At 34.4% G+C, this 24,553-nt stretch overlaps 1 protein-coding gene across 1 annotated transcript in view; it reads left to right on the top strand.

The window, feature by feature from the left end:
• Positions 1-24,553, top strand: part of GPC5 (glypican 5) — a 702,481-nt gene that overhangs the window by 379,129 nt on the left and 298,799 nt on the right. Inside the window, exon 7 of the mRNA XM_062575916.1 lies at positions 15,685-15,847. Coding sequence (XP_062431900.1) covers positions 15,685-15,847 — 163 coding nt within the window. The remainder of the gene's footprint in view (positions 1-15,684; positions 15,848-24,553) is intronic.

Below are 24,553 nucleotides of genomic sequence, written 5' to 3'. Positions count from 1 at the left end.
AACCAGAGAAATTAGTTTTTTTTTTTTTTTTTTTTTTTTTTTTTTAATATTTTACACCTAATTTTGATAACTAAGACTTAGCCTATACAGCCAGAAACAGAGGGGTGATACTATGTCAAAATTAAGTTACATTCTTTCTGGAAAGTATAGCTGGCAAATATTTTAAGATGTTTTGTGAATCTTCATTTGAAATATTTGAAGGAGTCTGTGCTGAATGTGTGCGGGTATGTTGTTCTTGTACTTGTTTTTGGTAAGACTATCCAGTAAACTTACTGAAAAAAATATTATATCTTTGCTATAAATGAGTGCTAAAATCCTTTTTTTGGAATAGTCCTGTTGCAAAAATCATACATAGATCAAGGTTTGATTTCAATTTGTTTATACAGAGTTTATTTTTTACCCATAATTGACAGCTTATTTTTAGTGAAGAATACATTATCTGGATGTTATACAGTACAGAATATAGACAAAAAATCAGAAAATTCTCAGTAATAGACTTGATTGTTTCAGATTAAAAAGAGCTATGAGAAGTTGAACTTCAAATAATTAAGGCTGAAATTCAAACATGTCCTTGGGACCTGTGCAGTAAATATAGTCAGTTCTGCCAGTATTTACATTTTAAAAATTAATTATAAATATATCCAATAAATTATTAATTCTAGGTCTTAATTGGCCATATACTAACCTTAATTTGTGTTGAGCTGATGATCTGTACCAAATATCATGTACACTAGATATTACTTGGGAACTAGGAAGAAAATCTCGAGTACATGCCCAGGCAAAAAGAAATGGAAAAATTATTTTAAAACTACAACATTACTTTATACTATATGTTTCAGTGTTCTTTATACAAAGAGGGGATAATGATACCCTTTACAGGGAGTGATAGTGTAAGTGTGATAGCTTATATCAAACTGGTTTAAACCAGCAGAGCAATATCAAGGTATGTAGTGGGCCAACCAATATGTTATCATTGACATACAACAAATTTTCTAATACTTTGTATGAACTCTTCAGAAATATGCTTTTGCACACAGATTTCATCTTGAGGTTACTTATGCCCTTACTATGTGTTTATATTAATTGAAAAAAGGAGGAAAATTGTCTGAATTTGAATCTCATCATGGAATTTGATATGTCAGACTACAATAAATTAAAAAGATGACAAAGTGGTTGTTCTGTGGAACTGGTTTGGACAAAATCTTTAGAGTTCAAGCCAAGGGGAAGTTTATGCGACTCTCAAAGGATGGCTATATTTCTGATGTTGATTTTGTATGGTCACTTTGTACTCACTGACTTACACAAGGCACTAACAGAACCACAGAACTTGCATTGACTGCTGACCAAATAAATATATCTGTTGTGATCAGTGTTCTGTTTGTCATTGCTAGGTGATAGACCCAAACAAGAGTGACACAGGAGAGAGGAATCGAAATAAAACATTTTTCCCCAATTCAATTCCTGTTTCCCTCAGAAACACCTAAGCTGTATTGACACTTTGAAGTTCCCTAGGTTTCCAAGATTATGTTTTTATGCGTTTTTGAAATTGCCTTGCTCTGAAGAATTTTGTGGCAACTCTAATTTTGCTAATGAGGATACAGAAACAAGACACTTTTCTGCATAACTGTCCTGGAAGCTAAATATAGCAAGCGTTCTCAGAGATTGCTGAACACACACAGACTGAGAGTCAAGTGGCCTGAAGAATGTGAATACAACTGCCCTATATTAGAGGTTTCTGAATCTGGTAGTCGAACAGAGGTGAGACTACTGCAGCTGCATGTCCCCAGGTCCAGCCAGTAGCAAGGCTGAGGATGTATTCCCAATGGACAGCATGGGTGAGGCACAGGGCATGACCAGACGACCATAATGACCAGCAACCTCTTTGTGTATGACTGACCACCTTTATGTCTTTGTGCCTCTGTTTTCCCACTCTTGTTCATCCCCAAACTCTTGATCCTTCCTTTGCTTGTCTTTGCTCCTTCTCATAAATGTTCCATAGTTAGTCTTGCACAAACCCCGAATGCTCTTCCTCTGTATCCTATAGTCTGCCCCGTAACCCCCATGCGGTAACCCCTCTCAGTCTGTGAGGTGTTGCAGGGAGATCCTCTCTGTCTGGTCATGGTGCTGGGTGTCTCCCCCCCACACACAGCCCATAGGGCTTATGTAGCAATCCCAGAAAGGGCTAGGACACGAACTTATTTCTTTGACCAGGTTTTGGGGCTCCCCTTCCTGTTGTTGTGCCTCTGTGCTCCTCTGTGTTGGTGGAGAAGAACCATTTATCACATTTCTCCTTCCATAAATGTAAATTTCAGATCTCTAACTCTAAGGCTACAAATGCATGCTTTGTTTTCAGAACTTTTGGCCCAGAAAATCCTGATAATTCATTCTTCATTGATATGTTTTCATAAGAATGGCTTGAGAATGCATATTCTTAATCAAACCAGAATATGGCATGAGGGTTAGGGCAATAGAAGATATGGATCTGAATCACAGGAGGCAGGGGAAAGGCTTCAATTTGAACCTCCCATTTTCTGCATGAAGACCCTCATAATCAAGCTACTATGTTATAGATAACGAGCAACACCTCTTCTTCCACTGCCTAAATTTTAGGGAAGGGTGAGACTTATAGGTCACATTGGGCTGCAAGCCATGTCTTCTTCCTTAACACTTTGCTTTTATTAATAAAATTTGCCTCTTGGGAGCATCATGAGGATTATTTTGCTGCCAGCCTGATAAGTGTTCCCAGTGCTGCACAACAGAGTACCAGCTCAAATCAGGGCTTCTTTGGCTTCTTTTCCTTGTAATTTATGGGTTGGTACAACCCTGTACTGGATGCAAAAGAAAAAAAAAAAACTATAAAAGCCAAGTTTTACTATATCTGATGGATCAGGTGATTTGTTAATGAGATTTAGTTTCTAAATGCAAATGTATTGTATTCTGTGCTAACATTTATAGTATGTGCATCCAAGTGTTGTATTATTAAAATGATACAGACTTTAACAGCTTTTAGGCTTATAATTTATTAAACATTCTTTATTTTTAAGATACAAAAAGAAATGGGAACAATGAACTCTAGAAATTAACCCCCAGATTTAACCTATATATTTTAGACTCACACTGTATCAAACACCTTCCAGATTTTTCTGTGGATCTAATCTCTTAATGATTCTCATCTTTATAGAAATTTATACTTCAGAAGTATACTGAAATGAATACATTGCAATAATGAAATCCTCATCAGGTTAAGTGCAATATATAAATTCTACTAGCAGTTGAAACAAAATTCCATTTGTCATATAGTATCCTCAGAGCAGCTACGACAAGCACATATGTAATTGGATTATTATAAATTGAAAAAAAACCCTAAAGTGCCTTACAGAAAGTCCTATTATATTTCTTCTAAGCTTTAACAATATTTTCTTAATTTTGTATTAAAGTCTAATGCTAGAAATTCATACTTCCAATAAAAAGGAAAAATATGTAACTACATTAAATAAGAGTTTCTAGTATTTTCCCCATTAGATGCTCTTTGTGAGAGAAAATATAATGCAATAAACATAGCTCATCTCAAAGGAATTAAAGATTTTTATGTTTCATAAAAGCTTTAGAATGCTGACTCATCTATTTCTGATCTTTATTTGTTAGCATGCTTTGTGTGAAATATTTTCCAGATGAGGAAAAGAATTCAAAGCTTACTGTTGCTGTGCTTTTGCAATGCATAAAACTTACTATAAAAATCCTTAATTGTTAGCAAAACGAATAAAATGAATTCTTTTATAATTTACACTCAGATAGAACCTTTAAACCATTTTTTTCTCCATTTTTAAGAGCATAGGGAGTCTGCCATCATAAGGCTGACATTTTCTTTCCTTCCTTCCTGACTGATCCCATCACCAGAATTTCAAGGAAGAAAGTGTTCCACTTGACTGGATTAGTTTCTATCACTCTATGATTATAGTTGTTCTGAAAAAAACATTATTTTTCTCATTTTGGCTTTCTTATTTAAAATGATCAATCTTTCCTCTCCCTTTTCCTCCTCTCTTCTTAACTTCCCCCCCCCCCCCCATATTTTCCAAGAATTACTTTTGGCAGAATAAGTTTTTAGTGTAAGAATTCAGAGAACAAATTAATCCTCTTTGGAATATGTAGCTAATATTCTTCCAAAATCAGTAAGTCCATACGTTTTTATCTGAAGCTTATTTTAGGATGAGATAGATTTTCTTCTGAAGATGCTTGGTTTTTTCCATTGACTATAAAAGGTCTAGTGACTCTAGAAGGTGATTAGTACACACTTAACTAACCTCCAGATGTCTAAATTGGATAGACAAATTCTACAGTGAAGAAATCGTAGATCTCATTCCTGCACAAATGTTTGCTTTTGCAAAACTGAGGATAGAGCAGGGAATCCGACTGTTGACTTTGACAATCGTCTTTTTCAGTATACTTTAGGTTGAGATGAGGTCCCTTGAGGGGCCTGTCTTTCTGCAAAGACAGGTGCCTAAGTTTGGACTGCTAAAGTTACATGAAGTGACACCCACCCTAACAGATGAAGGATACTTCAGCAGTTTTTTTGACTTGTGAAACCCCCTCAGTCTTCACCTTATCTTTTAGTTTAAGCCTACCCTAGGACAACTTTGAAAACTATAGGTACAACTTTTGAACTTCTGTAAATGTTGCCTATTTGTTAGTTGTTTATTTTTTTAATGCACAAATAACAATTTTCTTACTATATGTGGCTTAAACTAGAATTTTTACATTCTAACAAAAGAAGAACCAGTGCAGTAAATGCATATATCAATGATCTGTGCTGCTGGATTGATCCTACTTGTTTTACTGAACTGCACTTGGACATAGGAAAGTTTCTGTTGATGTCTTCTATATAGATGATCAGTGAAGCCAGGGCTAATTAGGAATAAACAGCACAATGGAGATCTTTAATTACTGAGTGCATATGGGCTAACACAGTAGAATGTACTGCTGAAAAAGTTATCTGATTTCCAAAGTAATCAAAACTGTCTGTAATCGATGTGCTGTTCATTTCTCTCTTAAGAAGGAGACAGTCCTTTTAAAGACTTCAGATAACCTAAACAGTAGAATGGTTATGATACCTGAAATCTTGAGTTTGTATGTGCTTATAAAAAGGATTCAGAAAAGACAGACTAAAATACCTGGAATTTTTGTGTGTGCTAGCTATAGTAATACATGTGACCTTATAAATATTTATGTGAGGTTCAAAGCCATCTGTCAACAATTAAAGTATATGTCACATTTAATAGCATACTCTGCATAGATTAAGATTACTATAATTAGAATGTTGCGCACATATTACAGCTGCAGGGTGGATGAGCCAGGCTTTCTCAGGAATTTCAGAAAAGGCTTCTTCTATTTGATAATACTTTGCAAGATATTTGATTGCATCTGAATAAGTAATGTTGCAGACAAATAGCATAGACTGCTACTTGAACTGGAAGCCAGCTTCTCTGAGCAAAGTTATAATCTTATCACAGACAGAAAGTGCCTGTGTGATCTGAAGAATAGTTCTATCAAACCATTCTGAGAAGGCTGTGATTGTAAATGGTCCAATTCTTTATATACAAAGAAAGCTGTTCTCAACGAATATACAATGTCCCTTCCTCCACACCTTCCATACTTGAAGAATACCTTAGTTCTCTTGAAGTTTTGAAAAACAGGCAGGATGCATTTTGACAAGACTAGGCAATTGTAACTATTTTAACAATAGTTTGGAGGCAAAGAGGATTTAAAAATGTAGCCTTTCATGCATGATAAGTCTCAATTTATGCAAAACAGCCTTACTACACAATGAATATAATCAGAGTATAGTTATGTAGAAGCCAAGAAAACTAATAGCAGCTAAAAAAAGGGGGGGAGGCAAACTGTGTGACAGGAAGGCCTTGCTGAGAATTCTGTCACCTTCTGAAGAAGGCCAGCACAGGATCTTCACAACTCACACACCTCCAGTGTAAGACTTAGGTGGGACAAAAATGATACACTAGACTTTGTACTAATTTTCTGTCTAAAGGATATATCCTGGAAATGGAAAGATGATATATAGGATCTTAAAAAAAACTTGGTAAATAATGCAGAAGATCTCTTTCTGCTCTGGCATTATGTGGAAGACAAACGCTGCACTCTTATTATAAGATTGGGCCAGACCTAGTCACAGATAAGGGCTGGTGGTATGCTTTTGTAACTGATACTTGATCTAGGTAACCTAAGGAGGTTGCTACTTATTAATTATTTTATGGTTCTGCTTGATTTCCTTTGTATTAGAGGGGGAAATTACATTTGTGTAGCGACTCCCTCCCCACCAGAATGGTATTATTGTAAACCTTGTTATAGCTCATTGTGAGATAAATGAATATTAAAGGGTTTTGTTCCATAGTAATTGAGTTCTATATTAAATTTTATAGGTGTGTACTCCCACATCATCCTGCAGATCAATTTAAAATGCTTCCACATAAAGAAAAAAGTTCATGTGCAGCTGGTGATAAGGGAAATTTATTTTTAATGCTTACCTTCTGTTAAGTATAAACGACCAATTTTAATGTATATTATCTAAAAAGCAATATTGAATGCAAAATGGTGGTTTTCTTCTATTTTCTTCTCCTTTTTTTTTTTTTTTTTTTGTTTAACTTGGCTTCAAATGTTTCTGGGAATCTACCAATTATATAAAGGCACAAAGTTTGAAATATTTGTTCTTTTTTTTTTTTTTTTTCTCTTGATGAAAGACTATTACCATTCTCTTAGAAACCTATAAGATTTTGTAATTATGGGATGAGATGAAGTTGTCTTTGTTGTTACTAGTGCAGTGGTAAGTGTACATAGGAATCTCTCTGTTCTCTTATGGCCCAGTTCATTGGTGTTCTGAGCTACTCACTTTCACTGTGGATATCAGTAGTATGTGTGTATGTACATGAAGTCTGCCTTTCTTATGTCGCTTGCCATACTGACTTATTTCCAGTTTGCATTATCCAGGGCTAAAAGAAAGATGTTTTACTCTCCCCGAGGAATAGAAAAGATTTACTGATGTTCCTTTTGTCCATAATTTGTTGATTATTCTGCATTATATACTAGGCACAAATGATAATGATTCTTATCATCTGTCATGCTGATAAACCGAGGATGAATTATTTTATGATGGCATCATCAGTCGGCAGAGAACAGCTTTATGACCATTCATTAGCTTCATGAGTTATTCACGTAACTGAACTATGATGTACAGAATCCCTATCAGAATAACTCACCTGCATACAGCCTGCATATTGGCATCATATGGTATTATACATGTCCAAGAACAGACTTCCTTACTAGTTTCTGACTCTTTTTTCTTCCTGCTGAACTATTATTTTAATAATTTTATTTCCAGAAAGCGGTTAATAGTTTGAGAAATACGAAATGGACCTGACTGCCCTATATGACCGATACAGGATTATGTAGTCCTTTCCTATACTGTTCCTTAGAAAGTGTTGGTACTCCTTATGCTTGTGTCCTTCATACTGCATTATGTTAACAGTCATGGTTCCAGTGAAATTATCCACATTTTAGCATCAAAGAAGTTGCTTTCAGATGAGTGATCATCTTCTGTTCCTGGAAGAAAAGCTTCCATTTCATTTAGACAAAAATATTTGTTTTCCTTGTTTCTTGACTTCCTATTTCTGTCACAAAAATCTGGATAATTTTTATCTCTGAAGATATCTCATAAAACTGTAGAAAGAACTTCTACTTTGGAAAATGACAAACGTTAGGAACCCATCCTGTGACTGCCTCCTTAACATAGCTGTACTATTTTCCAGATTTTACTTTTCTTTCCAGGCTCCAAGCGACCTCATCACTGTTGTATGCTAAACACAGAGACTTTCTCAGCAAACTGCAACAAAACTTTGCTCTGTCTCAGGAGCTTATTCAATTTATAGAATGGTGAATGTAAGGCTCAATTATAATGTCAAAATAGATAGAAATGACTTAATTCCCCAAACTATATACAGTAATTAAGAAGAATTTAATAAGTCAATCAATGTCCTAAATTAAGCTGCAAAGTCCTCTATTTAACTGAAATACAATTAGTTTTTTGTCTGAGAGAAACTGAATAATTCTGTTGCCTTACATCTATTTGTACATTTATCATATAACCAAATAATGGTACAGAAAGAAAGGATTCTTGTGGATTTTTTGCTCCAGGGCAAAGTTCTATGCGGTGCAGCACAAAGAGGGGAGGCTCACTGAGAGCTAAATCAGTTCACAGGGCTTTCAATGAATTTCTAAAGCCAGGAGCAAAAGAATAAAATCACCAAGTTCAATGTCTCTGACTCCCCAAATCAAATGATCAGAACTAATTTCCAGCCAGATCAGCTGTGGGTATCTTTTGGCATGATGCTACAGAAAGATGGAATCCCTTATGAGATGCTTTCCTTGCACTGCACCTCCTCTCAGCAGTGTTCAGGTTTAGACTCTGGGTACCAGATGTAGACTTTTAAATCTGAACTAGTCTTTCTACCTAAAGGAGAGAAGAAATTCTAGGATGCAGTCTATCTCATCGGAAGAAAAGCCTAAAGCAAATTAAAGGAGAGGGGCCCTAAGGATTTGTATTTATCCCCTGACTACAGGGGATATCTGGCTGAGTAACTCAGTTAGAAATATCTAAAATTTGTTCTTCTTTTCATCTCTAAATTTGTGTTTGGATGCTAGAGCAGAAACAGTTAGAGACATGGTTGTTACCATGCTGACAGCTCCTTAAATACAATGTTAGCCCTGCTTGCAACTTACTTTTTGTGGATTTTAAACATCAACTATTGTTTCTCGTCACTTGCTCCAAAATTCATTAACATGAAGGTTGGTAATGTTGTCAAGAGAGAGAAGGAAGTAGCTTTCATCATGCTGCTGATGGATAATAACAGTATGTGAATCAGTACTGCTGCTGAGCCACCTCTACTGACCGTTCCTGGCAGTGACCTTTTAGATAGATTGAGGTCTTTTAATGTTTGATTGTCTTACAGAGAAACTATGGCATCATAAAGAAAGTGGGTCAAAATACATTCTGCAGATTTTTTTCCGCAAGTGATGGATTTGGCTGACATCAGAACCAATAATGTGTACTAGACTAGTTAGCTTACGTCTTTGTTTGTTTGTACATTACTTTTGTATTCATGTATTCTTATCATGCATTAAAAAAAACACTAGAAGTGATCAGTAGTGGAATAGACCTAAACAAGGGTCAATGGTGTTATCAGACTGTTTGAAAAATTTGATTTAATATGAAAGCTTTGAATAGTTGATAGCCTATAAAATAAATATTTTGCTCTTGTTGATGGTGATAAGGTTTCAGGTGGAGTACTATTTCCAATTTTGGAGAGTACGTTTAATGAAAGATGTAAATTTAGTGGTGAATGCCCAAAAGAAAACAGCAAATAGTCTACAGATCTAAAATGTGGTCTAGAAAAGGAATCAAAAAAAAAAAAAAAAAAAAAAAAAGGATAATTTGAGAATCCAGTCTTATCTAGATGGAGACATTTTAACTGTCTTTTAACACACAAAAGATGGCCTTAAATTGGAAAATAGCAAATTCCATCTTTGCTCTACATGGAACAAGAAATAAATGAAGTCATTCATTTCAGAAAAAAAAATCAGAGTGAATCTTAAAGTGAAATCTTTCTAAATAAAAAATTTAAGTTTTTAAATAGGTTGGCTAAGATGGATTTGGAATATGCAGCATTGGAGACAAAAGGAAAAGTTAAAAACTGACAAAGAAAATCTTTGGAAATGGAAGTGTGTTTAGGATTCAGTGAATTCCACTCACTGAAATCGATTCTCTAGACAAATCATCAATTTCCTCACTCATAATAGGATAGTAATAGGGAATGTAATGAGAATGCAGATCCATTGCTCCTCTAATAATGTGGCAATAATTTTGCTCATGATGGCACCTCTCATTTTGTAATGCCATTTTTTAAAATAATATGTTCTGAATTGCTCTCCAGCTGAAATTTCAAGTATCATGTTATTCTTTTAAAGTGAAAAGCAATCCAAAAGGTATTGATATTTTTTAAATTCTTCCTTTAACTAGCTTAATAGCATGCCCTTTCACGTGCAACTCTATGAAGTATTCGGAGAAGTAAGACACCAAAATGGTGTCTGCAATTTTCATTATCTATTAAGAAGTTTAATTCACTTCAGCTGTGACTTGAGTGTTATGTTTCACCAAGTGCTAGTGAGTGGAAACTAGGGTTTACAGATCGTTAACTCTTCTTAACAATCCTTGTCATAAAAGTGAGGAACTTCTGCTTTTGTGGATATAACCTTTCTCAGAGTTGCCAAAGGGTGAGAGCACCAACATGGACAAGTGATTTAGCGGAGGTAATTTGCTATAGAATCCTCTTCTAACTTATTATGCAGTAACATATTAACCCTGTCTACCACGCTCTAGGTGACCCTGCTGAGCAGGGAGGTTGGACTAGATGATCTCCAGAGGTCCCTTCCAACCTTACTGGTTCTATGATTCTATGGAACCATGCCTGTGAAAGCATTATTGCAAAGCCAATTGCATATTTTATTCTTGACAGCATAAAATAAATATTTATTGTCTTTTTACTGTCATGGCTTTTATTTCTAGGAAACAGCCAAACTAATATTAATATTAATCAACATATGATCATGAGATAATGTTCATGTACTTATATTAATACATGTATTCTTGCAAGTTTGTAAATTCTTTTCCATTCTTCAGCTTTGTTTATATGCTTAAATATAATATTAATTTATATGCTTAAGGGTTTCTTCCCTTATTTGAAACAAATGATGTCCTGCATAATGTTAGTCATCAGATGAATTGAAAGTGTCTAACTTCAATATGTGTAATTGTGACTAATTCTCCTTGAGGTTCTGTAAATTCTACCAGTTAGCAATAAAGACGTTTGGTATGCAACTTGTTTTCAGACCCCCAGAAAATTTTATATTTAAGTTTTAATTAGCATTTATTCCCACAATTTGAACTTTATTATTGTTAGAAGAATATAGTGAACAAGAGCAAAAGGCATACAGAAAAAAAAGAACACTTCCATTTTATTGATGTAGTCACTACTTAATGGTTGGGGTCCAAATGTTCTTTTGTCTATTTGGCCCTATCATGCAAGACACTGTCTTGTTACGAAAAAAAAAAAAATGTGATGCCTGGCTAAAAGAATTAAGAATTCACTTGGAAAACATTTTTGAAATCTGCTTATTTTATGTAAGTCTCAGATATCTGAAGAGCTCCCTCGTTCTACTGATAGGATTTTGTTCAGTTGCCTAAACATAGGTATCTGGAGCCATTTCATGTGCCCATTGTCCCTTGGCCTCCAGCTGCTGTTCCAGAGAGTCTTGTACAGATTCTGATCTCTCATCCTGTATAATGTTCCAGATAACCTAGGCCATCTCAAATGGCCATAGACACTTATGTCTGCACAAGTGGGTCAAATTTCTAATATCTAATTCATCATGACTGTTGAGGACATTAGACACCTCACTTAGAGGTGAACACGCAAAGTTTAGATATCGGCACTGAGGTATCTGAACCTGGAGCTGATAGCTACCCAAAATTTGGGTGAGCTTGTTCAACTGAGCTTTGTCTGATCACATTCAGTATGTGTTGTTATTTAAATCTTTTCTTTTGTTGTTAGAATTAAATTTTTCATTAAATCATTTGATATTAGGCTTTCTAATGTTTCACATTATTGGTTTTGGAAAGACAGAAATACAGCTTCTGAAGAGGGATGCTATTGTAATCTACTATTATGTTAGAAGAAATTGGTCTAATACATGCCATGTCTATTAGTATCCATCCTTGTCAAAGGAGAAAGGTCTAAAAATGTGCATAAAGTTAAAATAAAAGATAAAATTTGACAACCAAAATTGTTTGGGATGTCTGGTGAGGGGGGGGGGTATTCTAATAACCTTCACAGGAATACAATTAAAACAGTTGAACAGCAATGAACAGTGAAATAAAAAATCAAAGCAGATCTATGACTATACAGAACAGAGGCTAAAAAAAGCTCATAGTATAGCTTTAGAAATATTTTAAATGAAATTTTACTGATGATACTTCTTCTGCATTGTTATTGGCCTGTTTTTGCTTTGAAAATTGTATGTTTTCATTATTGATATTTTATCATTTTTTTTTGTAGGCAGCTATGCTATCTTCATGAATGCATAAAATGGGCAAAGTATTAATTTCTAAACATTAATCATATATAATGTCACTTTGTTCTGTTATTTCAATTACCTGGACAGAAAGAAGTGTACAAGATATTATTCTGGGGTTTAATTCTGCTCTCATTTGTTATCTCAGAAATGCCTGACTCATTTACTTCATTTTCTCATTGTAGATTTAAATCATCTTTAGATGTTAGCAGAACAGGCATTTTTTTTAAAAGAAAAAAAATTAAATACTTCGTGAACAATTCAAGTTAATAGCATATATAATTACATTAGTGGGGATTGTACCAAGGGACGAGAGCCAAGCTTTTGCTTCTTTACTCAGAACCAGTAATGACTGGAAGGAAAAGCCATTGCTTATGGCAGAACTCATATGAACTCATATGAAGTGTAAGATAAGTAATGAGATACTAGATTTTTGTTGAAAGGAAACAAATATCACATCCATTTCACCAGGGTAAACAGAAGTTCTTTTGCCTTTTGGTGTTCATCACTCATGAGGGATGAAATCATTTGTAACTTTTTGCAAGCACAGAAAAGTCAAAAAGAATCCAGTCTTCTCATTTAAATGAGATTTACTTATGTGGATTCACAGATATTTTTAGAGCCAGAAGGAACCATGTTGTTTATTTATTCTGACCTCCTGCATGTGATGGTCTTGAACCTATGAATTAATTTCTGCTTTAAGACCAAAAACTGTGATTGAATCAGAACATACAAACTATTGTTTTTAAAAAAGAATGTGACCCCAAATATTAATAAATTATTACTGATAGAGAACAAGCTTTCCTATTTTTTCTTTTTTTTAATGTGATCTTAATAACATGGATTTGTGTGATGAGTAAATGTGAAAATCAAAAATTTTAATTCACTTTATTTTTCATATGCCTTTGTCTGTTACACAGATCTATCAAATCTGTTTCCTATGTAAGCAGTTACAGGGCTGGTTAAAGAGATTTTTTTCAGTATACTAAAGGATGAACCCTTTGGTTTAAAACAAGAGTATATTCTTACTTTTTAACCACTCTAATAGAACAACTTCTTTGCTCTCCATCCTTTCTAAACTGAAGGAACAAGAACTGGACTTGAGAGTAATACAACTTGGGAGTAATACAATATTGCTCTTTCTGGCTCCAAAGATTTCCCCTTAAAAACTTTTGCCAGAACACTAGTCTTGACAATTCATACTCTGCTGGCTATCCAGGACACCCACAATTATTTTACAGAATAAAATATTTTATCTTCTAATACACATGTAATGCAATATTTAGACTTGCAAATTTACATTTGTCTGTATTTTATTGCAGTATGTTTTAAAAAATTAACTCTGTTGTCTGGCTCACTAGATAAGGTATCCTACTGGACAGCTTGTCTATCCTCTTTGTTACTAGTTCTCCAGTCCTTGTAGCAGTGGAAGGTTGATCATGACTGTTTTATATCACTTTCCAGGTCATTGATGAAAAACTTAGTCTGGAGACTGTTGCCCGTTCTTAAAGGACTGTACAAGACACATATGTTCTTACTGATAATTTTCCTAATTATACTTACACTTTGAGATTCGTCTGCAGGTTTCATATCCTATCCTATCCTATCCATATACATATACATAGATGCATATGTAGCGGCTATAAACTGCTCTTGTTTTTTAACTGGCATATTAAATGTACCAAGTTATATGTTGACTTTCATCCTAAAAGGTGAAATTTAAGAAAAGTTATTAATGGTACTGTTCAGCATTTTTTCCATAATTCCTGTTCATATCAAAGAAAACATTTCACTAGACCGTCAGTGAAAATCCAGAACTGCTTTTGGGCATTTAGGTGATGAGAGATTCAAGCTGGAGGCTCAACTTCCTTAGGCTTTGTAGACAGGTAATAGAATAGGATCTTATGAGGACCTCTCCATTCATTTTTGACTAAATCATTCATGTGTACATATGCTCAACTTAAAAAAAGATACATTAGTGGTAAGAAGATGTACATTTTCTGCAGAAACAAAACGCTACCAGAAGTAGCATTTTGCAGTAGTAGAAGTTTTTGATGTTGGAATATTAGTTCAACAAAATTTCACTATAATTAAGGAAAAGATCCAGCAAATCTAGCCTGGATTTCCAGTATGTCTACTGCATGTCCAGAAAACTGGAGCTACACCCTTTGCCATAACTCAGGAAAACTAATATGATTGTCAGAAATATTATTGCAATTTTTATTAAAACTGAATGACCACAATTCTTTTAGGATGATTAAATCTGCAACTATTTTTTTTTTAGAAGACAAATTTTATAGAACTGAAAATATTTTTGGATAGCTGAAAGAAAGATTGTTTTATCTGTAATACAAAGGAAAGAGAATTTCTTGTATTAACTTTTCTGGCACATAGTATCCAGATAATAATCCTCCTTATCCAGCTGGAACGTGTATGGAACAAAAAACTTGCAGGAGTAACCTTTGTTTCCTCTCCTAGTAAATAAAACCTTAATAAAATTTGCAACAGCGCAACAGAATAATTATTTAATATACCTTTATCTTTGTTTCTAGTCTGAGTCAATCTATATTTGACAAATTAAATAGATGATTGTGTAAATTTAATAAAGAATTTATAAAAGAGCTAAGCCATGCTTTGTAGAGAACTAACACTGAGATCTTTTTCTTCTACAGTTAAGAAGACTGAGGCAGAGATACAAAATGTAAAGGGGAATGAATGTTTTTAAACTGGAAAAATGTATTTGTATATAAATGTCTCCATATTAAGGAATCTTTGGCAGCAACACTTGTATAAGAACTCTTGCCTCACTAGAGATTCACTCCCACGCTGATACCTCTGAGCTCAGGGATAGAGAATACCCTAACATACGGTTACTTGTGGGGCTGTGTTGTGATTTGAACTGGGCAAAAAAAAGAAAGTGACTCTGTTTAATTGGGTGTAGTTCATTAAACTGGCTATATTTTTTCTCCACAAGTACTGTGTTGGCAGAAGTATGGCATGGATGGGACCAGGAGCAGGTAGTAGGAGAGCTATGTAAAGGAATTTTTTTCTCTTAAGCAGGTTGTCTTCCAGGTGGCATAAAACACAGCATAGAAAAGATCTACGTAGCATGGATGCAGTCTATCTGCTCTAAAGGGGACTAGTCAATCATCTGTGGCACTTGATCTCTTGACCAGGGATTGGTGCTTGATCTTCTTTTATTTAGCAGTATAGACACTGTAGTTATGTATTATTTTTTAAATTAAAAATTAAGTATATTTCTCCATGCACAACTCTTTTTGCTAATCCTGGTATCCTGATCATTGCTAGATATACAAGCAACAAATAATCTTCAGGTGTCTGGGGAAAAAGAAGGCAGAATTTTCTTTCTGTGGATCCATAAGATTTCTTTTTAAATCAGATAAGCACTAGAGAGACATATACGAAATTTCAAGTGTTCACTGAAGTTCTCCTGTCTATGTTGCTAACTTGCATAATATATCTTGTCTTGAGCTGTTGCAGGGCAAATCATTTCCTAAATATGACCAGTGGGATCTACGACAAACAGGCAGTGGTGGAAGTGTGGATGAACAAGTCAGTGGAGATTGTGATGATGAAGACGGTTGTGAAGAATCAGGAAGTGGAGAAGTAAAAAGAGTTGTGAAAATTACAGACTGTAAGTTCATGATTCTATTTCCTTCATGCATTTCAAGTGAATTGTCATATTTTTCATTAAGAAAGAACACTGAATTTTCTTGGAAAAGATATGGAAAAGTTGTCAGTGTAATATTCCCAGATTTACAGAAATAGGACTGCAATAATAGGATTTCTATGAATATGGTAAGATATTAACATTAATACATGCTAATATGCATTTGGCATATTGTAGACTGACCGCAACACACTATTTTAATCAATTAAAAGATAACACAGGGACAACATCTTGCCCCTGTGAGTTACTGGTTTAACATGAAAGGTAATGTTTGGCAGTTAAGCAGAGAAATTTTTTCCGGTTTGTCATGGAACTATGGGAAAAACATAGCATTATGTTGTGGTAGTTGAATTTGGCAGAGAGTTATTGTAGTCAATGTAATGTAGCCCACTAAGCTTTAATGCCACTATATTTCCTTCTGCTTTTCTTAGTGTTTTTTTTTTCTGAAGTCACCACTGAACCACGTTTGTAGGAATTTTCTTTAATAAAACCCTTTGTTTATGCACTTCAGTGACATTGAACTGTGAGCATGAGCAATTGGATTGAAGCATAAGTAATTTAGCTACTTCTCTGAATCAGGACATCATTCTGCATCTCTTACTTCTCTTCCCCAGTGTAGAATAAAGGGCAGAGACCATGAGAACAGAGACACCTGGTATCACCAAAATTAGATTTCTAAATGTTCAGTGCTGATAGAAAAGAAGTCATGGTTGACGTTGATCCCTGAATTTACTTATATTTACTGACTTAGAGTGTGCTACAAGTTTCCAAGCATAGAATTCCTAGATCTGTCTAGTATCTTACTAGAAGGTAAAGCGGCAACCTAGAAATTTGACTGTACAGAAGCTGAAGTGCATGGTCACACAGTTCCCATGTAAACAGTTGGAGGATGGAGGCCCTGAGCATGCTGAGAGGGGCCTTAGCAGGCAAGTCTGGGTGCAGCCTGAGATGCTGTTGTGCTGCTGCCTAGTTTATACATTTTCAAGTCTTGTTATAGTTTACTTAAATGAGATATTAAAAGACTGAGATCTGCAAGACGTTTGGACACTTATTTCCGCAGAGTGCATTTGAACATTTAACCTTGAAAAAAGAAGTTGGAGATCAAATATTTAAAAAGAGAAGTACTTTGGGATATTGGACATATTATATTAGGCCGTAATGACACTCTATGGTATGGACAGACTGTAAAATAGTCTTAGGAAATGGCTAAAACTATTAAGCAAGTATTAAATGATAAAGGAATTGCAAGAATAATACATTTTCTTTTACCCTCTTCTACCACATTAGATTTTTCTTCATACTGATATACTTGGAGTAATCTTTTCAGAATGTCAAAAAGATAGCCAACTACAAACTAATTCAGATCCTGAATTCAGTGCTGAAATTGACTCATATTTCTTTCTAAAAGAAGAAAATCTACAAGATCTATTTGTAAATTGAAATGCTAGATATACTCTGATGATGTTTTTTACTGTTTTGAAAAAGATGACTGCACATCAGCTGTAGTCTGGAAGTTGACTACAATCTGTTTGGTACTCATTGTAGCTTCATATTTCTGAACATATGACATTTAAAAATTGCATACAGATAGTCAGAAATGTTATCTGACCACTCAGCTGGGCTTAGATCTAGTTTGGGTTTCATCACTTATGTCATGGAAAGCTAATCAAATTTGATTTTTGATATAGTAATATACATTGGTGGTCTAAATTAACTAATATAGAAAGAAGCAAATCACACTTGCAGAGTGGACAAAACTGAAATTAGTCCAACCCTTTCTGAGCTTCAGATCTGCAAACGACTGCAGTCTCACTCTGAAGTCAAACTCAGGAATCGCTGGACATCTGTACAATATTACTCTGTTCCCTCTGGTATATAACAGATCCTTGTTCAGATTTTCACTTGTTCATTATTATGTGCTGTTTGTATGTATTGTAAAACATGAGCTTATCCCTGTAACACGACCATATTTTCAAACAGAAAAACAGACCTCAGCTGCAGTAGAATCAGGCAGGTAGAAAAAGAGCTGATTGTGTTGGACGTTGTCCACACACCAAATTAGGAATCACAGCAAAATATAAGAAAAATGACTTCTATTAGAAATATCAATGGCCTATCTATTAGCTATTTGGTATTTCATTGTTATTAACTTTTAATTTGTGAAAAACAGTAAGGAAGCCACAAAGGCAGAACACAGATATGATGCAGGGCAAAGAAAATGTAAATGTGGGTCACATTCCTCTTTATTTTCTCTAATTCCTCTCCTTTTTCTCTTTTTCTAGTACAGTGATGTAATCTTCATCTGTATTGATAAATGAGTGAAAGTAACTAGATATTTAAAAGATTTAAATGATACCAAGATTGAATTGAAGCACCAAATAGTTTGAATATTTGAATATGGAGTCAACCTTTACTATTGCAGTTTTAAACACATGCTCTTGTTACAGACTCTTTTTGTCTCAAAGGAACTTCATAAATTCCAGGAACCAGAAACTTATTTTGTTGATAAGCATTGTTATTATAAGATGTTATAATGCGTTTATGATTTTTGAAGCTTGAAAAAAATTGTGACATAAACTGAAGAAGTTATTTCATACTTATTTCCTTTAAATATGTCATATTAAAATGAGTGGAAAAGATTATTTATGGGATTTAGTAATATACACTAGCTGGATTCCTTATGCACGTGACCAGTTCACATTACCTTATACTCTTTTGATCCATGAAGCCATACAGATAGCCTGATTTTCTCCTCACCAAAGAAACTTCTTACACTTTTTTTTTTTTTTTTTTTTTTTCTGGGCAACTTTTTCTTCTCTCATAACTAGCCAGGGAAGGAAAGAGAATTGCTACCTATTTTATATTGTAGTATGGTCTGGAAGTCCTAACCAAAACCAAGGCGGATTTTGTTAGCTGTTCTACACACATGCAGTAAGGAAATGGTCCTGCCATCTGCAAGTCTATAATAATAAACTGATAGAGTGTGATGACAAAGAAGTATCTCTTTTGAACACATTGCTTTGTATAAAAATAAAAAGTATAAAGACAAATCTCTCTTCTGAGGCTACATCACTTCCGAGAAAGTGAATGATCCTGAGGCCTGGGAAGAATAGAGCGGAAGGAAGGAGATGTGTTTCTGCCAGGATAAAATTCTAGCAATTTTCTGTGAATGTACAGCCTCAGAAGTTAGAAATGACTTATTTTTCCACTCGATGTTACAGATGTAAGAAATGCTTTCACTAGATGTTAGAGATAACAAATCTGTAGTGACAAGCTCTAGTCTTCACAAAGCCAATAAAGAGATTAAGAGGAAGGAGAACAGTATTTCTGACTCAGAAATGAGGGCACTAACATTGCACTACTGCTTACAATATCTAATATTTTGAAAAATTCTTGTTAAGTTTTCCGATTAAACATTGAATCCTTAAATTATATTTAATGTTTCTAAGTCCTACAATTGTTCTGAGAGCTTTGCTCTTCGTGAGTACCCTTAAAATACAGCAAATTGATGCAGTTCTTTCAAGGAATGATACTAGAAAGGATAGTATGCTTTAAATGTATAAAATAAACAGTAGTATAAAGTCTTGACACTTCATTTGCTAGTTTTATTCTACACTATGCCAGCAATTCCCACAGGACGATTTCACGTGTCACAGTGAATTACCTCCTCCTCCTCCTCAAAAAAAAAAAAAAAAAAAAAAAAAAAAAAGAACAAAAAAGAACAACTTAGAGAATTCAAGAGGTAATAACAACAACTACTTATCACCTATATATTGGTTTGGATCTGTTTTCAAATAGCTGTGCAAGGAAGAGGTAATCCTGATATCAGTCCTCTGAGGTACTCAATGCCATCTATGAAAATTCTCGTAAGACTTTCAGCAGGATCACAAATTTTCTGGAAAGTGCTGTACCCACTGCTTTGTCTGTCTTCTACTTTTCTCATTTTAACATGCAGTGAAAATGTATTTTTACCACAGACTTCCTAGTTCAGGGCTCATATATGTAGAACTATCAAGGGCATCTTTGTGCTTATGGTATATACAAGCAAGTCTTTTCTCTCACATGTTAGTTTAATTGTTATCTCACCCGGTCTTCATCCTCTCTGAGGGGAAAAAAAAGTCTCCAAAGTGTTTTATTTCTCAGATAACTAAACATTACTTTCCTGTTTGGACTATGTGGTACTAGGGGAATAATTTGGAAAAGGATTCTAGTTGTCACCTCCATATAAAAAGAAGATACTATGATTCAGGTAAACCATAGTCTCTACCTCTTACCTCATTTTATAATGCACTCACAAGTCCCAAACTTCCTCTCTCTCTTTTTCTGTTCCTTCACCCCCTTCACTATGTTTTTTGTTTCTTTTTCGTTTTTATAAATCTGATTCTAATGGCACCTTCTAAGACAAACGTGATTCATCCTCATCTTCAGAACTGCTTAAAACTTAGCACATGTAAAACATTATTTACATTAATACAAGGAAAATAAACTTCAGTAACTATATTATACTTAGAAATATGCACATTCTGTAGAGGCTTTTCCATTTTACATCTTACCATTGGAAAGCCTTCCCAGAGCAGGGCACAATCTTTTCATAAATCAGAGTAAGAACCGTCATATCAATTCATGACAGAAAGTAGAGTGGAAGAAAGTGTAATGGCAACAGACACCAAGGTATCACTGGTTTGTTCAGCTGTTCCTCCCAGTTGTTCCATCAGCCATTCCTGGCCTAGAAGTACTGGAACTGAACAACTGCTGTTCACTGAACAAAGTAACTGAGTTAAGTGTAAATTTTAGCTATAATAACACACAACTTCACTGAAATAATGTTCATTCAAAAAAAAAGTATTTGGGAAAGAAGAAGAGCAAAGACTGTTTCAGGCAATAAAAAGTAAATATAATAAAATGACTGCACTTATCTTGAATTGAATTTATTTTAAAAATCTGTCTACCATTAGGTAAATAGGACTTCAGTGAAGAATCACAAGACTAAATTGAGATTGGTTCACTAAAGGAATGAATAAGGAATGAGTAACGAGGATTTACAGTCAGAATTGGAACTGATATACAACTTTACAGAATGTCAAACATGAAATACAGAGCACTCAGATGACTTATTAGACATCTAAAAAAAATTCTGTAATTTAATCTTAAAATAAAAACTTAATTTGTATTTTAACTCCTTAGTCAGGAAGCAGATTGAAATGTATTTATATATGAATAAAATAATAAAATAGACTAAAACATGATTAGTAATAATTGTTGTAATGACCCAAAAGTAATTTTTAGTTTTTTTCTGCTTGCCAAGCCCAATCTCGATCTGCTAACTTTCAAATGTTTCAGTGCTTCCAGCACAGCTGTTTAATAGCGGACTTCTTTTATAATTCATTATTATCATACAGCCATTTATAGTTCAGCTAGAAGAACTGACATTTAATGATGGTACTTGCTGTATTTTAATAGAATTGAACACAGATTTTTTAAAAAACTTTATGAAATTATCCACAAATTGACTTAAGGTATTCCCCATCTATTAATTCTATCTGTTGTGGGGGAGTTGTCTTTGAGGGAACATTTTAAAAAGATGATAGCAGAGAGAGAGCAGATCTTGCAAAACAAAATCACTCCATTTTGAAATGATAGAAAAAAAAAATCCACTGTAGCATCTGCTATGACTTCTGCACTAATTCCAGGCAAAAGCATGCTTTCACATAGAGATTTGATTTTGATTTTTTTTTCAGCATTTCATAGGACTACCATTGAGAATTAATTTTATATTCTGCAGTGGGAGACTTGGCATATTATTAACTGCCATATCTGTTCTGCTTTGTACCTGCCTCACTGAACAAGGAGTGTATCTGTAATTGGCTTTCTGGTCCTCTATAATTGCTTCTGTGCTTTTTGGCCTAAATTTAGGTGAAACAAGCAAACAGTATATTACTTGTTAGTTCAGGATGTTACTTGTTATCTCAAACAGACCAAGGGTGTTCTACATATCTGCAAGACCAATCAGAAGAATTTGGTTTTTTTTTGTTTTTTTTTTTTTCCTTTCTCTAGCCAAGGAAACAGTTTGAAGGATGCACTACTGGTGAGAAGGAAAAGTTAGAGGAAGTGAATAAATCAGCAGAAAGGAGTAAGGTTTCCGACCTGTCCTGTTAATCAGAGCCGCAGTGTCCTCCAGACTGACAAATTGCCCCTTTATAATCCTCATACCAGAAAAAGCGATTTTCTCCAGAAGGCCAACTTTATTCCTGTGTATAGCCAATTAGTTTAAAGACAGTTCAGGTGATACACAAGCTGCATCATGTCTTGACCACGTCATGCTGTATTCTATATTTCTATGACCAAAAAGGAGCTCCTGAAGAACTCTAACCTTCAACAAAGAATTCTTAACAAACAAAGGTACTGACCAAAGCATATCCACTGTTCAGGAGGCATAAAGCAAGAAGCAGGAGCTTTTGGGAAAGTTGCTAATAGCTGAGAAGTGATAAATTTGAATTTGTTCAACAGACAGGCGGTGTACACTAAGACTTCTGTAAGGCCGGCACCACCTACTTTCTTTCTGCTACTGTGAAAATAAAGCTCTCAAGCCATTCTCAGTCCATATAAATAGCTATAATAGCTATTAGCTTATTCATTTTCCTCCAGAAATTTAAAAAGAAAAAAAAAAGAATAATCAATATACATTGCTTCATTGTTGAAAAGTTTCTCTCCTAACTGGTATGGTAACATTTAGGCACTGGTTGCAAAAAAATAATGTATGTAGTAAAAAGCATCAATTGTTTAGTAACTTCAGAATTAGTGGTGTTATTATAAGGTAATTCCCATTAATGCTTTAACCTCATATTGTTAATTAAGGTAATTTGTAATGATTACACTGGCCTGCTATGCTGTGTCTTAGGCCAATGAGAATGCTTGTTAAAACCTTTAAAGAGTAATTGTGCTTTTTTGTTCGCAGCTGCGGTAGAATCTGTCATAACTTAAGCTGCTTGCTGCCTGCAGCACGTTAATAAGAGGCAGTGCGCTGTGGAAATTCACAAGATCTTACATTAGCTGACTTTATTTCTGCCTCTCAACTAATTCCCTCAGCAGATTCTATGCAACCCTTATTTGTTTTTTAAATTAATGATCCAACTTGACAGTACAGCTTTAATCCATTACTCAAGTTAAATACGTTACTCAGGAACACAAATCTTGACTCCTGACAAGAGATTGTGTTCGAGAAGGCAAACGGTTACTCTTTAAATAGGAAACTGAGCCAAAAAATAGAATGTCTTTGCTTATTTTTCCCAATGTATAACATGAATATGCAAGTCTCACCTTTCTGCTAAAATAAGATACAAGTCAACTTTGAAAACACTAAGTTTTTACCTAGCAGTTCAGTAATTTATATCCTTATGCATTTCTGTGCCAACACTTGATCATGCTTACAGAAAAATCTTTGAACTTCATATGTGTTGAAAATATGTATTTACTTTACTGAAGAAAATGTTGATTTATTGAAATGTAAATTTTCCACAGAAATGTGCTGATTACAATAAAATCTTTCTCTTCAAAAGATTTTCAGTTCCCCAAAAGACAAGAAGAAAGAGAGAGAAGAGCTCAGTTTTATGACATATTTCCTGTGGGAAGGAATGGTGGGATAAATGTAGCCTCCCAGTTAGTATTAGCCTGTGAGGACTTTATTGATATTTTAGGCAATTTAAGTACAATCACAGTTGTGTGTTTTACTAGCCCAAACTTTTCAAATGAGCCAATGGGAAATTGGTTAGGTTTCTTCTTCAAAAAGTAGCAGATTATGCCCAAATACCTTGCTTCCCATCTTTACTCATCATAGTAATCTATTTCTCTCTGGTCCAATGAGCCTTTAATTATTTGGATAGAGCAGTAAAAAGTAGAGGGAGATGATAATCAGGCAGAATCTCCAGCACTGTGGTTAAACCATTCAGCTAGTATGTAGGGGAAGAACGGAACCTAAGTGAATAACCACTTAACTGCTGTTTGACAGGAATTTATATCTTTGCTTTTTTTTTTTTTTTTTTTTTTTTCCTTCAAAAAACACTGTTTATGCAAAATCTGCCCAAATGCAATATATTATAGTATCAAAGCTGAAAAATGTTATGTTTTAAATGAGCTCTGATGAAATTCCTTCTGAAATCAGTAGGCATCCTTTCATTGACTTGATAGGTGTTTGGTTTCCCTGGGAGATTACATAATGATTTTAGTAGGAGTTATAACATTCTAATAATTTTTCAGTGAATGAACACTTGTCATCATTTTAAACCTATTGTTTAAAGATGTATTTTATAATAAAATATTGGGGATCTGGAAAGATTTTTTATAATTCTTCAGGTGATGCTGTGATCACTGCATCCAAAACACATTCATCATTCTATCAAGTCCTTCCATGAATTCAATGAAGAAAAATTTATGTTGCTTTCCTTTATACAAAAGAAAAATGAGCACAAAACCTTCCCACAAAAATGTGTTCATTTCAAGCAGTTGTATTTAAATCAGTCCCTTTTTTCTGAGTGGTGATGTCTTATCCACAAAAGGCTATGAGGTTTTCTTTCAGAGAAGTATTAAAAAGTCAAGGTGCTTCTGAAAACTGATCTGCTGAAGAGTCATTCTCATCTCTAGTCACCCTTGTCTGATTATATCATTTCTAAGAAA

Source organism: Rhea pennata, chromosome 1 (assembly GCF_028389875.1).
Source record: "Rhea pennata isolate bPtePen1 chromosome 1, bPtePen1.pri, whole genome shotgun sequence".
NCBI lineage: Eukaryota > Metazoa > Chordata > Aves > Rheiformes > Rheidae > Rhea > Rhea pennata.
Note: the sequence above shows the minus strand (reverse complement) of the source record. Positions and strands in the feature narration are given on the sequence as shown.